The sequence below is a fragment of the Patagioenas fasciata genome, chromosome 16 (assembly GCF_037038585.1).
Source record: "Patagioenas fasciata isolate bPatFas1 chromosome 16, bPatFas1.hap1, whole genome shotgun sequence".
Lineage (NCBI taxonomy): Eukaryota > Metazoa > Chordata > Aves > Columbiformes > Columbidae > Patagioenas > Patagioenas fasciata.
In genome coordinates this window covers 4,867,885-4,880,395 of record NC_092535.1, presented here as the reverse complement: position 1 = coordinate 4,880,395, position 12,511 = coordinate 4,867,885, and the positions used below count along the sequence as shown (strand labels likewise).

The 12,511-nt window shown below is 40.5% G+C and overlaps 1 protein-coding gene across 1 annotated transcript in view; it reads left to right on the top strand.

Annotated features, from left to right (window-relative positions):
* Positions 1 to 12,511, top strand: part of STK4 (serine/threonine kinase 4) — a 42,147-nt gene that overhangs the window by 2,817 nt on the left and 26,819 nt on the right. Inside the window, exons 3-9 of the mRNA XM_065849851.2 lie at positions 787 to 915; positions 2,789 to 2,903; positions 3,476 to 3,640; positions 4,049 to 4,216; positions 4,765 to 4,902; positions 5,349 to 5,477; positions 7,553 to 7,739. Of these exons, the coding sequence (XP_065705923.1) occupies positions 787 to 915; positions 2,789 to 2,903; positions 3,476 to 3,640; positions 4,049 to 4,216; positions 4,765 to 4,902; positions 5,349 to 5,477; positions 7,553 to 7,739 (1,031 nt within the window). The remainder of the gene's footprint in view (positions 1 to 786; positions 916 to 2,788; positions 2,904 to 3,475; positions 3,641 to 4,048; positions 4,217 to 4,764; positions 4,903 to 5,348; positions 5,478 to 7,552; positions 7,740 to 12,511) is intronic.

Here is a 12,511-nt window from a genome sequence, read left to right as displayed (position 1 = left end):
CAAATCCATGGAACGGGTACATGTGCATTGGTCTCTGATTTTTCACTTTTGTCATGATCCTGTTACTGCAGCGGTGTGCACTAACATAGCAACTGTGTGTGGTTAGTAACAGAATAAAGATTTTTTTTTTTTTTGCCTAGAATAAGTTATCTTATCCAAACAGCTTACTGTTCAGCAGTAGGGAGCTAAAACGTTGAAAAATGCCAGTCTGGAGTTGATGGGGCTCTGTGGGAACTCGGGAGGTTTTGTTGTTCATCCCTGGTACCTCCTGTGGAAGATCCACGTGGTGGAAATGAACTTGTGTTGCATTGTGCCACTTGGTAAGGCAGAGCAGCGTGGGAGCACTCGGTGAGTGACATTTGCTGCCTTAAATAGTTCATTTTAAAAAAATGAGTTGTAAATCTCTGTGGCTGATGTGAGTAAAGCAGCTGGAAATAAGACAGACAATACCGGACAAGAACAATTGAACCTCTCTGACCAGAGCTGTAGTTCTTACTGATGCTCAGCTGGAAAAGGAGAGAGTTGTACTTGCTGGGTTTGTGTAAAAGGCCCTTGCAGAGCTGTGAGCAGTGTAACAATGTTTGGCTCCTTTCTGAATGTCTCAGTGTGCTGTGACTTATTTATATTGTTAGAATGTCTACAAGCTAGTGGACTCATTATTTACATTACAATACAAAATATTTTTGGCGAGAAGATAGTTAATTTTTTACCTGCAAGAAGCAGAACCATAACATTGGGATTTTTACAAATGTTATTGTATTTAGTGTATAATATTTTGTTTCACAGTTCCTATGGCAGTGTGTTCAAAGCTATTCATAAAGAAACGGGTCAAGTTGTTGCAATTAAACAAGTTCCTGTGGAATCTGACCTGCAAGAGATTATAAAGGAAATATCTATAATGCAGCAATGTGACAGGTAAGTGTGTACTGCAAAACCCATGATCGGTATGCAAAGAAAAGTGTTGTTTATGGTCTAGCATTTAATCAAATAAAAGCCATGATGTTGCCTTAAATATTTTTTAAAAGGCTGGACTGATATGATCAAGTTACCTCGTATCAACCGAGCCATGTTAACTGACCATTTGGGTAGTGTTAATCCAAGCAAAGGTAAGACAACAAAAAAGTGGCTTGCAACAAGGGAGCATTAAGCCAAGTCAAATGACCTCACACTTGCTGCCAGCAAAGAGCCAAATGCCTGAGCAGTAACTGCAGTTTTCCTGACGTGCCATCGCTTGTTGAGCAGTCGTAACTCGATTGTGTTCTCCAACAGCAGTTCCTGTGTCCAAAGGGTTAATGATTTCTAAAGAAGTTTTGGTATGGCCATAGAAAACTGTTAGGAGGGGGTTTTTTGTTTGTTTTTGAGAGGCACGTGGATGGGAGCCACTAATGCATGGCTGCTCTTGCATGTGTATAATCTACGTGCTGTCACCTGCTTGGGTGGCGGAATTGTCCTTCCCCAGTTCCTGCCTGTGCAGATTCTAGTGCGGTACAAGTCATCTGCTGATCGGAGCATCCCCGGAATAACCTGCTGGCAGCTCTGCGGGCTGATGGCTGGCTCTCTGGGCTGCCTTTGCATGTTTATATGGGAAAAGATGTTGTAACGACTTGGCTAATGAAGAGCTCATGGGTGCAGAAGACCTCCTCTCTAACTGTGTCCTAGGCTGAAAGTTTAAAATATACTAATTTCTCCTAGCGTTATGAATCTAGCCTTAAGAAGCACTATTTTGATGCACTTTAGGCATGGAAAACCATTTAAAATAATATACATTAGCAATATAAAACTATAGTCCCAGTCACTATTGCGTTTCACTAACTGTAGATGAAGGTGACTGGTGGCACACAACAAAATGTAGCTTTAAAATAATTTGTGAAAAATCTTACTGTATAACTTGGAAACCATTACTAGTGTCTCTTAAAATAAATTTAATATTATCATTGTAAGGCCTAAAACGAGACCTTGCAGTTATGAACAGCAGAGGGAGTGAATCACTGGAGCATCACATTTTCTGTGCAAGCAGAAAGACACTGACTTTGGTTTTCTAGTTTTCTAGTTTTTTGTTAGAAAATACTCAGCAGAGAACAGATCAACTGCACTTTTGTCTCTTACCTCCATTCCCACAAAATCAGGAACAGTCCTTCTGGTCATTTTCTGCTTTACCTTTTCCAGAGGAGAGATGGTTATTTGGATTGATATGCTTTTCTGTGTTGTTTGCTTTTTGGGCAGCCGGATAACTGACTGTGAGAGACAGTCCTAGGTTGTACTGGATTCCTAAAATACATCCTGGACTAAATTATAGAAACCAGTGCGTGCCTGTGGTAGGGGGGAACAGTCCTCTTACTGAACACGGTAGCACTTTTCTAGCAAACTTTGGACCTTGTTTAATGTTTCCATTGGTTGCAAATGCTCTGCAGCAGCTTTAGTGCCAGGGTGCGTTTCTCATTCCCTTGTCCTGCCTTCTTGCTGGCCGCAGCACTGACCTTGTTGCGTTCCAGTTCAGAGAGCTAAACCAAATCAAAGGCTGATCGCTCCTTGTTTCTATAGGATTTATTTTCGGGGGGTTTAGCTCTCTGAACTGACCGGCTGACAGGTCAGGTAAGCGCTGCTGAGGGTGCATAGCCCTCTGCCAGTTCAGTCGGTTTGAAATGCTTTTGATCAGGGTTTCACTGGCACTTCAGCTCTGAATTTCTAAAACTCACTTAGGGGCTCTGCAGTGCACTTTGCTTGTTCAGGTATGCTAGTTACTGGTATTTGACCCATTGTTTTCTTCTCCTTTTCTCACATTTCGTAGTCCTCATGTGGTGAAATATTACGGCAGCTATTTTAAGAACACAGACCTGTGGATAGTCATGGAATACTGCGGCGCTGGATCTGTGTCTGATATTATTCGATTACGAAATAAAACTGTACGTCCTTTCTCCTTTGAATGTATGAGTGAGAAATATGGGTGTCCCATGGTTCAAGGAAACTGAACAGTTTGGGCACGATTCTTGTGATGTTCAATGTCTGACACAACCATTGGCCATAACTTGGGATGCGAGTCCTTTGTTTCTGTGAAAAATGAGAAAACTGAATACATTGATCAAGTTTTGGTTATCTGGATAATGCAGTGAAGCAGATTTTTGGTTTGGCTTTCTGAAAAGCCAGACTGATTCCCAATAACAGACTGTACTCTGGCTTACTTGGCAAATACCTTCGAAATAAAAAAGAAACACTATGTAAAATAATAATACGTCTTGCAAGACAAGAATTACTAGTTGAGAAAGGGTTATGGTATGTGAAATATGGTATGTGTGTGCTGTTTATAATCTAATTCTACTGCATAACGCTGTAAGTCGCTAAGTGATTTCCCATTAATATGGCAACTTTAGTGAAGGCAATTAAATGGTTAATTATTGAATCTCAGGGAAACAGACTGAAACACCATAATGTTACATCCCAACTGATAGATTGACAGTAACTCTTTTTTTTTCTTAAGCTCACCGAGGAGGAAATCGCTACAATAGTGCAATCAACCCTGAAAGGACTGGAGTACCTGCATTTTATGAGGAAAATACACAGGGACATCAAAGCTGGAAATATATTGCTAAACACAGAGGGACATGCTAAACTTGCAGATTTTGGAGTGGCAGGACAACTTACAGTAAGTACAACCAAGATGGTTGTGTACACCTCAGGTTACCTTTTCAACGGGTATGTGAGTGTGACGTGCTTGTGGAAACTTAGAGAAATTGTTCTGAACTGGTTTTTAACACTTTACGTCAATGTAATGAGATACTACAACAGCAGCACATTAGAGCAGAGCTTCCTCTGTCGAAGCTGTTATACCAAAGTAATGGTTTGCAATTGCACTTGCTGTTTTATTCAGGGTATTTGTAACTTCTGTAAGCACATTTCAATTCTTTTTGCAGCCCTCTGTATCCCAGTCCTGCTGAGTCTAATTATGTGCAGACGTGCAAGTGGAAGATAATTAGGGTGATGATTCATTAATGAATGTTTGTGGCTAATAGAATTACCATTGTCTGGCTCTTTGTCCTGCTTTTCTTCTCAGGACACCATGGCAAAGCGGAACACAGTTATAGGGACCCCATTTTGGATGGCTCCAGAAGTGATTCAAGAAATTGGGTATAATTGTGTGGCAGACATCTGGTCGCTGGGAATCACTGCAATAGAAATGGCTGAAGGCAAACCACCGTATGCAGATATTCATCCTATGAGGGTAAAGAATGTGGCCTTTTAGAATGTATTGCTGTTTGGAAAGATTTTGCTATTGTAGCTGGCTGAATAACACAGCAACATACCATCTGGCTTTTAATTTGGAGTAAATGATTTGTTTTCTGTCAGTTCTTTGTAGTGTTGATTAAATTTAAAACAAGTCTTTGAGAAGGAGAATCTGCATGAGAAGGGAAATTGCAATCATCTTCTGTTAAGACGTAGCTGCAGCTCCCTGTGTTGGGTGTGAATAAACTTATTTTCAGCTGTATTATCCAAAGCAATTTTTTTTTTAATGCAAAGACAAATTATTAAGGCTTAAAAATGGCCAGTTCACACCATTTGAGGCATATAATGGCTCAGACTAGGTGTGAGGAAAGTCTTGTTTCTTGCTACTTGATTTCTCTGAACAAATTTGTGTATAATATTGGCATAAATTCTTCAGAAGCGGTGAACTTGAAATGTCTATTATTGTTTAGTACCAGTGTATATATGTTGTACTGTTAGAAAGCTTTAAACGTTGTTTAGAAATCTGGAATATTCTTCTGTTTTCAGGCCATTTTCATGATTCCTACCAACCCACCTCCAACATTCCGGAAACCAGAGCTCTGGTCAGACAGCTTCACGGATTTTGTAAAGCAATGTCTGGTGAAGAGCCCGGAGCAGCGTGCCACTGCCACACAGCTTCTGCAGGTCTGCCTTTCCTTACCATAACATAAGCTCTAGAGACGCAGTATGGTAGGCAGTGCTGCTTGTCTGAGGTGATACGTTCATTTCTTGGTGCTCCTTCTCACTACACGTTTTACTTTTTAATATCTGATTTAAAAAATCTTGCACTCGACTTCCAGCTTTTCAGTTCTTCTCTAAGAACCAGTCTAACATCAGCTTCCTACCTTTGGATTCTCTGGGTATTTGTTTGTTTGTTTGTTTGGCTTTTAGAGGTTTTTTGTGCTTTCTTGGGGGGTGTAATGTCTCCCTCTAATGCCAAACAGAAGTATTGGATTTTTGTTTTAGTGAGATATTAATTTAGGTATTAACTTAAACCTTAATTTTGATTGGAAGTAAGCCATAGTAACAGTGTTTTACTGTTATGTGTTGGTTTGGACACAGTGCTTATTTGTTTTTAAAATACTTCTCAGCATCCATTTGTTAAAAGTGCCAAGGGAGTGTCAATTCTGCGAGACTTGATTAATGAAGCAATGGACATCAAGCTGAAACGTCAAGAGGCACAACAGCGTGAACTAGATCAAGACGACGAAGAGAATTCAGTGAGTGTTTCGTAGTAAAAGTGTACAAAGTCCGGACCGTTGTTCCTTTTGTAAGGCTTAGCTGCTTTAGGTTTTGTTTTTTAAATATTTTGTCCAATCATCCATGGATTAGACTTAATTCTTGAGTTTTCTATTTTGACTGCTTAACCCAATGCTTAGTCTCTGCTCAATCTTTATATTGGAGTGGGATACCCAGCATGTATGACTTACTGTTGAGCTCAGAGTGCAGCTAGAGACCTGTGACTGAATAGGTCTATGAAGTAGAGTATGCAAAAGACTTGGTACATTTTCCCAGTTGAATTATATTATTTATGCAGTAATGGGTATTTTTCATTGTACATTCAGGTCTTAGACTGCTCTCCTAGTATAAAATAATAATATCATCTCTGATGCACTATGATATAGGTATGTTATGTTGTTTTACTATTGTTGTGCTTTAGAACCCCCCTTATAGAAACTTTCTACTGCACAAGAGCAACCGACAGAAACCTGAGGTGAGGGCATGGCAAGTGTTCAGGGGGTTGCTGTGAATTTAAGCTTGGGCTCCTTGTTTCAGTGGTTACAGCATGTGAATATGGAAAGCATGTTGAAAACTGTTTTATGAGCCTCTGCCTGCTTCAACCTGAATAAATGAAATGGGCAACAAAAGGCTTTGTGTGCCAGTCCCGTTCAGAGGTTAGACTTGAGTAGCATGGTCCACAGTGTCTGTGCTGAAGACTTTGGTGGTCTGGTTTTCCAGTTTAGGACCACCTGGTTATTCAGTGTGGAAGTAACTTTACTGGTCGTGTTGCCATGACGTTGACTCTAAGAGTGTTGTCCTTACCGTCTCTCCTTCATTTCTGAGTGATCTGGAGTCACGTTGCTGAGAGATGGTGTCTGTGTAGTGGAGCTGAGCAGTCTCTGTCAGTTTGTGTTTTCCTGAAGCTTCACTAGTCCGTGTCTCCTAGAGAAAAGTGTCCCCAAGCGCCGTGGAAATTTCTGCTACAGTCCTTTGTTAAATGATGTGTAGATAACAAATTTATTGCTTCCTCTCACCCACTCATCTCCACATAAAATTACTTTTCCTCCATGAACATGTTGTGTGGTTTTCTCCTCCTCTTGCTGTTGGTTTTGAGGTTGGGAAGTAAATTATATAGACAACCTTGACAGAGCAGATATTAATATAACCTAGGAAGTTACTTCTGTTGTAGCTGGTTAGCTGGTCCATGTTTCCAAGAATCTAAACAGGTTGTGGATATTTTGACCTTGTTCTTCATTCAATCCTAGTGACAATATATACTAAGTGAACCACACACCGCCTAATGAAACTACTTCCTCTGGCTAATGTAACCACCTGCCAGGGAGTTGTCCTGCCAGAATTTGTTGCAGGAGCTTGTGTTTTCCTCAAGCCAGTCTCTTGAGTCTTGACAGCACTAATTCTAACTTCTGTAACATTAATACCCATTAACAAATGGAAAGATAAAAAGAAAGAATTTTCATCTGAAAAAATGACTGGGCTTCAATAATTTAATTACTTTTTAAAGATTTGTGAATTCAGTTTATTTTTCTTCAGTGCTTCTGAAGTTTATAGCAAGTAAAACTACCTACGCATTAAGGACAGACTCTTAAAAACCAGGGTGATCATTCCTCTGCAGTGCCACACGCACTCCAGATTTAGAGCTGGTGCCTTCTAATAATGAATGACTCCTCAGTGAACTGCACCACTTGAGATATGGGGCTTGGCTCAGCTTTTAAAACTGGCAACATTAGTATAAACACTAATGACTGAGTGCTGTAACGTACTCTTGCAGGTCACTAGGTCAGAAATGCAATACGACTTGCATTGAGAAGCTTCTGCTTATGATTTATCTATTCTCTTCTTTATCACGTTGGCAGAAAAGTTATGGAGACTTTTCATTACCTGTTTGGAGATGACAGGGAGAGAACTAAGTGCGTAAAACCAAAATGTCGCTTCTATGTGTATTTGTAAAAAAAATCACAGAATTAGTAAGGCTTGCCAGTGTCCTTGAATACAGACATTCCTCACGTGACTTCACCAGCGTCACTAAAAATGTATTTATGGCACCCTTGTACAGGAAGAAGATGAAAGCGATTCGGGCACCATGGTGAGGGCAAGCGGAGATGAAACTGGTACCATAAGAGCTGTCAACACGATGAGTGACGGAGCCAACACGATGATAGAACACGATGGCACCTTGGAATCCCAGCTGGGTACAATGGTCATCAACACAGAAGAGGAAGAGGAGGAGGGCACCATGAAAAGTAAGTAAACACCTTTAACATCAGAATATTACTTTGCACCTAATGTGGTCTATGATATGTATTCCCAGCCTGCTTTGATATTTTTGGTATCCTATTGTGATGTCTTTTTGTTGTAGGGAGCTAAAACTCTTAGGTCAATGCTTTCTGGCAGTAGACAGACCCTTTCTAGGTGCAAGTTTCAAGCCGTTTTTTTCAGTGTTTCACTTGGGACAGGTGGTGAGTTGTGCACAATTTCCATGAGCTTCCGTGCTGATCAAATAAGATCTGATTCTACCTAGTACTGGTTTTTTTAATTGTTTCTTTTTTGTCTATTTTGTCTTTTTCATGGGATGTTAGATGGAGGCTCTAGCATAGGGTAAATAAAAATACTTGTGTTGCTTTAGAAAGTGATCTAACTATAACCTGACATTCTTTTTCAGAACTGAGGCATCAAATTAAGGGCTTAATTTACGAAATTACAAATATTTTGCACATTTCAAAACCACAAAGGCATGCAGTGAGATGAGCTCGCATCTCTCTAGACTTGTGTGTTTCTTTAGTGTTACTTTAATTGGTAACGACAACTGAATAAAGTGTGTGTAGCTTTTCTGAGACTTTCAAGTTGAGATCTGTTCTGCCCTAAAATAGAAAAGCTTGCTAAAACTGCAAGCCTTGCCATAGGATGTAAGGTTTAAGGTGATGTGACTTTGATCCGTGATAGGCTGTGCAAGACCTCACAGCTTGACCTGGAAAAGGGTTAAAAAAGTTCTTTTGATTAAAGAGACGGAGGGAGAGCCTCCTTGGAAAAGTCTGGCTAGAAGAGAATGATCTTTTCTCAATTATGTGTTCTCACAGAACTCTGTTCCATGGGTGGGGCGGTCACAGGTGACTCAGTTGGACAGTGCGGGTGTTTGCTCAGGGACTGAGGAAAGTGCTGAGTTTGGGGGCTCAGCACTAGTGAAGTATGGCCATCCTAGGCAAGCCTTGTTCTTCTGGCTCTTGCGCTGTTTCCAGAGCCTTCCTTGGCCATCTGAATTTTTACCTTCAGCTATTGTGGGAGAAGTAAAAAAAATCCTGAGGAATTTCTGTGTTGCAAGTTTTTTTCCATGTGGCGCTCTGCAGAGCTTGAGGGAAGATGCTGTTTTCTTCTACCAGACCAGAGTGACATTTCAGCAAAACCTTTTAAAGGAGTTTTCTGAATGGATTCAGGACATTAAAAACCAGAGGTGTCAGCCCAGGTAGTGGCTTGTGGCATCAGAGATGATGACGTAACGCTGTGGGGTTTTGTGGAGCAAGGTAACTCCAGCAAGGAGACAGTCGATGCTTTGAGAAGCTTAAAAGGTTGCCCGAAGAGTGGGAAATGTTAACAGCTTAAATAAACCAGGTGAAGTTGCTGTTGCTTTACAAATAGGCAACACCGTTAGTTTCTCAACATCCGTGTGTACTGTTCCATTTCATGATTCACAGTAACAGAGGCTGTGCTGGCTGTGATGCTCTGGCTACCAAAGGTGTGCAATAACGCATCTCTTCAGTTTAACTTCCTGTGTTTAACGTGCTTATCTGCTCACCATCTTTTGAACATTGCAGCACTTCTAACTCAAAAGCATCTAATGCTCTCTATGAAGTAATGTACAGAGGCTTGAGGAGATGCCTGTGATAGTATCTATTTTGCAAGGACATACTCTCTTTGGAATAGAGTAAGTTATGAGCATATTGCGATGTCTTCAACATAGTGTAGTGTATAACCTCAAGAGGGAGCTCCAGAACAAGCTCCAAGACCTCTAGATCTCTGTGGCTATAAAGTCGAGTTTTTATTTATCGCCCCTTAGACTTCAGACTTCTTAAAACCACTCTGTTCTTCAACCGCTGCCGTGTGACAGTGTTCAAAGCTGAGTGTGCATCAGGAGTGCTCGAGCGGCTCTGCAGCCCCGAGGAATCGTTTGGAGATCCTGGGTGCGAGTGCTGCTTGAGGCTGGAATTGCTTTCACATGGAGGGGTTCCGTTCAGCAGCATCCAGTTCCACCCAGCTGCCCCCAGCGCTCGCTCTGCTGCATGGTACGCTGCGTTTTAATAGCTTTAATGCCAAGAAATCTGATGAAAATAACTGTACCAGGCTAAAGCTTACCTTTTTTTTGACACCTTATTCTCTTTCCCCTGTAGCACAAGGCTGACATTCTTGCAGCTGCACAGAGCAGTTCTGTGCTTGTTTCTCAGACGCAATACAAGGCAGCATCTTTGAGCAACTTGCCTTTCCTGCGAGTTGCCTATAGCTCCATTTTTCAGCTTACCATTTCCATAGTCTTGTTCTCTTAACATTCAGTTAAATTGATATTAGCTATAAAGCTCATCAGCCTTCTGCAGAACTCTCTGGAGCGAGTTCTTCTTGTAATTTCAAATATAAATGTAATAATCTTGATTGAAACCGCTGAGTTTGAGGAAGCTTCATTGATTCCTATTTTTAAAGAAGTCTATATTTCATTTGGCAGCTTGTGTTATGAGTCACAATAAAAGCTGGTTTAAGTCAATAAAAAAGTTCCATTTTTTTTCTTGCATGGCATTAGTAGGAGAATTTAGCCTTCCTGGGTGTCTTGGGCTTTTTAGCTACAGGCTTCTGAGCTTGTGTTCCTCCTAATTTAGGAAAATAAATCCATCTCTTCACCAGTTTTTGGTTTGGTTATTTATTTTTAATGTAAAAATTGTTTATAGGGCCTTGAAATATGACACTTTAGACAGGATTGTCTTTGACATCTCTAGTAAACAACTTCCAATAGCCTTGAAAACGCTTCTTGCATAGATCAGTTTTCAGGCTCAGAAGAAAAGCATTCTTAAGTTCCAGTATTTTACATTGGAGGGGAGGTTTTACTTTGTAGTCATTTGAGCTCTGTTTCCTTAAATTCTTTCATTTGCATGGCATTTTTCTAGGCACTCAGTATATATTCAGTAATAATACACTGAGCATAATATATATATTCAGGCAGCATTAAAAATGTCACTATGACATTCTGTTACGCATTTTGAAAGCACTCAAGTGATTGCCTGAAACCACAGGTACTAAATTGTGCCGCGACACATTTTACTTATAAATCCATTGCTAACAGATTACTTATGGATTGCAGTGAAACTATTCCAGGAAAACTGTGGAAGCAGCTGAAGAACTATAGATGAACAATCATTTGTTATAACAGACATTTCCATTGTGCTTGAGAGCTGGGGTAGCTCTTGAACTGTGAATATGTCTGAAATAATGTGTTTTTTTAAATTTTTCTATGAGGTCCTAGTAAATAGCGCAGCATTTTTTACCCTTTTTTTTTTGTGTTATTTGCTGTAGGTCTTTAGATAGTGGAAGTTTGGCATGAATTTGTATCTTGGATTTAAGGAGTAGAACGTAATTTTACGGTAAAGCAGATGAACATGTTGCCTTCCTTGGACTCTGCAATATGATCAGATCCAAGTGCAATAGGATCGAGTTTGTCTAGTACTCTAATGTGTCCTATTTTCTATGTTAAAGTGCCTCTTGCTTGTTTAAGCACCAAATAAAACGACGGTGGAGAGCACAGGCCGGCCAGGAGTGGTGTGAGTTGGGCTGTCTGGGTTGAGATGAACGCTGCTGCCTCTGCCTTGATAGTGTCATGTGTAGGCAAAAATTCTTAATAGTTCGTGAATGTTTACAACAAAAAAATTCTAGACTCAGTTCTTATAAAGTTGGGGTGGTTTGGGTTTTGTTGTGCTAAGCGCGGTTGTGTCCTTTTAAGAAGATATTTCTCCTTTTGAGGGGAGATTGGGTTTCATTAGCAAATTAGAAGAGCTGAGATGCAAACTTGGCAATTTCCTATTAGAAAAATGATTCAGAATAAGCTTATTAGTCTTGGTGGCTTTGTGAGACACCCAGTGGGTGACACTTAAACCTAAACTGGCGAAGTGTTACTGCCAAGACTTGGGAAACTTTTTTGTCTTTACTAATTAACCTGTAATTTTTCATGTAAAGCAATAATTGTAAAAGCTGCGACACAAACAGCAGAATGAATACGGGTGGCAGATGGTTTGTTTGATTGTATTAATATTACAATTGAATAAAGTAGTGCTGGTCTGTAGCTGAGGTAGCTATAGGTGGTATAATATCAGTAACTGTCCAGAAACGTGCAGATGCGTGTTACCCAAACAGGTGCTATAGAGAGAGCTCCACATTTTGTCTGGATCTACATCACGTGTATGTCAGAGATATTGGCTATTTTTCTCCATAGATAATAGCTCTTCATAGTGGCTTCCCACTACTCAGTATTATTAATGTCCAGTGGTACAGTTTTGTGTTTAAAATGAATCAGTCCATTTAGGCATAATTGGACCATAAAACACTCCTTGTGTTATGCATTTAAATGACACGCTGTTTAGATAAACACCTGCATTGATTGAATTCTTCTCAAACTGTCAGAAGCGTTTTACTGCCGCTCTTGAGGTGTGGAGAACACAAATCTTCACAGATAGGTCTTCCAGCTGTGTTACTCTTCAACTTTTATCTTAATAGCAGCCTTGCTGGCAAACTTGACATCAACAGTGGCCAGCACGTTTTGTTTAAGAACATCAAGTTGTGTGTGTGTGCGGACGGTGTTTTCGAGCGATGGGAGGGGTTGTATACGCTGTCGCTTTGTTGTGGGGTTTTTGCTGTGGGTTTTGTTTCTGCTGTTTGAGTGGTGGTACTGGACTCCTGTCAGCAACTGAAATGGTGCTTCTGTGCAGCCCGAAGCGTGAAGAACAGTCAAGTCTGGGGTCTTAAGCTGGATGCCTTTGATTGTCCT